At 34.2% G+C, this 3,662-nt stretch overlaps 1 protein-coding gene across 1 annotated transcript in view; it reads right to left on the bottom strand.

Moving 5' to 3' along the window:
• Positions 1-3,036: 3,036 nt before the first annotated feature.
• LOC137644393 (CCN family member 1-like) overlaps positions 3,037-3,662 on the bottom strand; it is a 45,167-nt gene continuing 44,541 nt past the window's right edge. Inside the window, exon 6 of the mRNA XM_068377375.1 lies at positions 3,037-3,662. This exon is cut by the window's right edge and continues 88 nt beyond it. Coding sequence (XP_068233476.1) covers positions 3,037-3,662 — 626 coding nt within the window.

Here is a 3,662-nt window from a genome sequence, read left to right as displayed (position 1 = left end):
GGTGCTTCCATTTAAGGGATCCTCAACGCCTCCATGGAAATTAGCAGAGGTATCTTTTCGTAAATATTTTATTGGAGTTAAAAAAAGTACGACTGACATAGAAGCCAGGTTTCAGAAGATAAGGAATCGACTTTTATATATACAGATGGCTCCAAATCTGATGCTGGCATTGGATTTGGAGTATATAGTGGTGCTTTTCATTGTATGGTATACTGACCACTATTGAGAAAATAGCGTTGGCGAAGGAAGGTAATTTTACCATTTTTAGTGATGAAGGAGTTTTTAATTCCAGTAACCCTGTAGTTTTGAAGATTTTAGAATGGCTTTTTAATTTTGGACTGAAAGGATTAACAGTTCGATTTTGTTGGGTTCCAGCACATTTAGATATATCTGGAAATGAGAAGGCAGATTTACAGTGAACCCTCGTTTATCGCGGTAGATAGGTTCCAGTCGCGGCCGCGATAGGTGAAAATCCGCGAAGTAGTGACACCATATTTACCTATTTATTCAACATGTATATTCAGACTTTTAAAACCTTCCCTTGTACGTAGTACTGTTAACAAACTACCCTTTAATGTACAGAACACTTAATGCATGTACTACAGTACCCTAAACTAAAACAGGCACAAATATTAAGGGTGATTTTATATCATGCATTTCCTAAACACGCTAAAAAGCACGATAAAAAATGGCAACCAATGTTTTGTTTACATTTATCTCTGATCATAATGAAGAAACAAACTGGAGGTAGAGCTTTGCTTATTACCCAAACATATTTCCCATACTTTTCCCTTAGAACTACATCACACCTTCCTACTTTAGAGATATATATATATATATATATATATATATATATATATATATATATATATATATATATATATATATATATATGTATACACATATACATACCTACATATATACATAAATACATGCATACAATTATATATATATATATATATATATATATATATATATATATATATATATATATATATATATATATATATATATATATATATATATATATACTGTATATATATGGGTTATGGAAAAAATCCGCGAAGTGGTGAATCCGCGATGGTCGAACTGCGAAGTAGCGAGGGTTCACTGTACTGGCAAAGAATGCTGCAACGGAGTTGCAACCAAGAAGGTATCCCATTCTTTGTGATGATTGTTTACCCATCATTAAGAATTTGATTTCTAATAATTAGCAACAGCATTGGCATAGTTTAATTGAAAATAAAATGCAAGAAATAACGAATGTTATATCCCACTCGAAGTATAACATGATGCCCTGAAATTGGGAGACTACTCTTTGTCGTGTGTATTGATCACAGTCAGTTGACACATGAATATCTGCTTACTGTCCAATACCAGTCATATCGCGACGACTGTTTGGTACCTTTGACAAAAAGGCATTTGTTAACCGAATGCCCCCTTATAGTAGCGAAAGAAATAGGTATCTTTTTGAAGCTCGAGGTGAGGATGGCAGGTTCATCCTTGCCAAGATTCTTAGACATGGTGTCCTACAGTTCTAGCGGTATTTTTAGCTTCACTTCAGAAGCAGGTCTTTTGAAAGTTATTTAACTTTCAAAGGGACATCTTTGCTTTTATGGTTTTAATTGAATATTTTTCTATTCTTTATTTTTAATAAATGATAGTGTCAATGTCCTTAGGTATCAGGATGCCAGAAACCTCAAATCAATCAGTCAATAGGCAGCAAGATGTTAGAACATGAATAAAGTCTTTATATTCTTGCCATTGTTCCAGCTTTATAATATAAACATCATAATTCTTGGAGGTAAAGCTTAATATTGCTTGGATCCCAAGACAATATTTTTGTAAAGGAACTGTCATCAACTCGTAGACTATTTTCAGTAGGGCGTACAAATTTCAGTGCGTGTATTCTTGGTAGTCATTCTAGTAACGCTAGTCTCCAGTTTAACAAAATAACCTTGTATTAAAATGGAATTTCCAAGTAATGGGGGTTTGGGAACCATCAGGTCTCCTGTGAAGTCAAAATAAAAAAAAATTGGTTGTGCAGTAAAATAAAGGAAAGGAAGTGCGAATGTCCATAAATGAGAAAGCTGAAAGGTGGATGCAGCTATGAGATAAAGGAATGCTATAAGGAATATTAAGTAGTTACGAATGGTTATTGCATCTGGCAGGGTCGTGTATAACTGTACATTGTCAAAGTTGCATTTTTCTTTCCATCTAAATCTTAAAACAAAAATTGATATCTGTACTTCTTCTCTCTTACTTCTTAGAACAAGGTAAAAATTGTAAAGTTGACCTGGAAAATTTCAATTCTTCCAAGAACTCAAGCCTTTGGAAGTTCTTTACTGTTGTACATGACCATAAAATACTTTGTTTATCCAAATATCTAGTTTTTTTTTTAAGCCAAAAACAGACAAAGATTAATCTGGATGTGGATCCTTATTTTATTGTTTTGTTAGTCCAAATTAAATACTGGCAAGAACAAGCCGTCAACAACTTACTTAAGTGTAACGCTAATTAATAGAGAAAATTTTTTTGACACCTTTGTCATCTTTTATTAATTGGCACTAGGCCAGTCAAGTCAGCACCCACATTATATTTGATTTGAACGTAGTATATCAATTCCAATGGGATCTTCTATTCTTTTGGTGTTATGAAATATACCTAGAGGAACTTTTAATAATTTGCAACTTTACATAACTATTCACGTACTGAAAAAGGAATATGGGTTCTTAAGAAAATAACTTTCCACCCACCATACACTTAATTGAAAACGATATTATCGTTTTGAAATATGTATTGGTATTCATATATAGTTACATTTCATTGGATCTTTCTGTTTGTCTTGGATGTAGGAATGAAAAAATCTTGTAATCACAAAACAAATCATAAAAAATGATTGCTTTGCCATTTTAGAAGTATACTGGGATTATATAAGGACATGCAAATTTTTCACATTTACTGCTAATAAGAAATCTATTCTGTTGCATCTTTCTTTACAAATTTTCAAGAAACAGACGAACCGCCTCAAAGGTGTTAGGTGAGGATCGAACGTTTCCTCTGAGGACCAAGGCCTGACTGGTATTCGCAGGTGATCGGGCACTTGCACCTAAGAATCCATTCTACTTGATGATAGACTTTTTCATAGCTATCGTTTTTTATCTGATTAAACTCTATGTTATCGTCTACCGTAAGATTATCTATCTCAAAGGGTGGGGTGTCATCCAGTAGGTTATCACTTCTTTTTGGGTCATTTGGATAATAGTTGTCTGACAAATCCTTTGGTTGTGGTTTGAAGCCCTGGTATGGATTTGAGATACGCTTACTGCTTTTCTTCGAACGACTTCGATGTCTGTCAGTCACAGAATGCTTAAAACCAGCGCGGAACACCTTATCATTAGTTTCTCGATGGTTATACTTCAGGACTGAATCTCTTGAAGAAGGCTGAGAAGAAAGCAATTCATCTTCACCATCATTGGAAAATGGAATATCATGATGATAATCGTCTTTTATAGCTGTGGCCTTGTGAGTAACAGAAGATCTAACTCTTGTGGTTGCCACTAAATCTTTACCTGCGTGAAGTGGACATAAGAAGGCTACAGTTATTGTTGTAGAAGCATGTACCTTGCAACATCGGCCTGGACAATTCGCACAAGTCTTTG

The sequence above is a fragment of the Palaemon carinicauda genome, chromosome 7 (assembly GCF_036898095.1).
Source record: "Palaemon carinicauda isolate YSFRI2023 chromosome 7, ASM3689809v2, whole genome shotgun sequence".
Taxonomy (NCBI): domain Eukaryota; kingdom Metazoa; phylum Arthropoda; class Malacostraca; order Decapoda; family Palaemonidae; genus Palaemon; species Palaemon carinicauda.
This window is presented reverse-complemented; position numbering and strand designations above follow the sequence as displayed.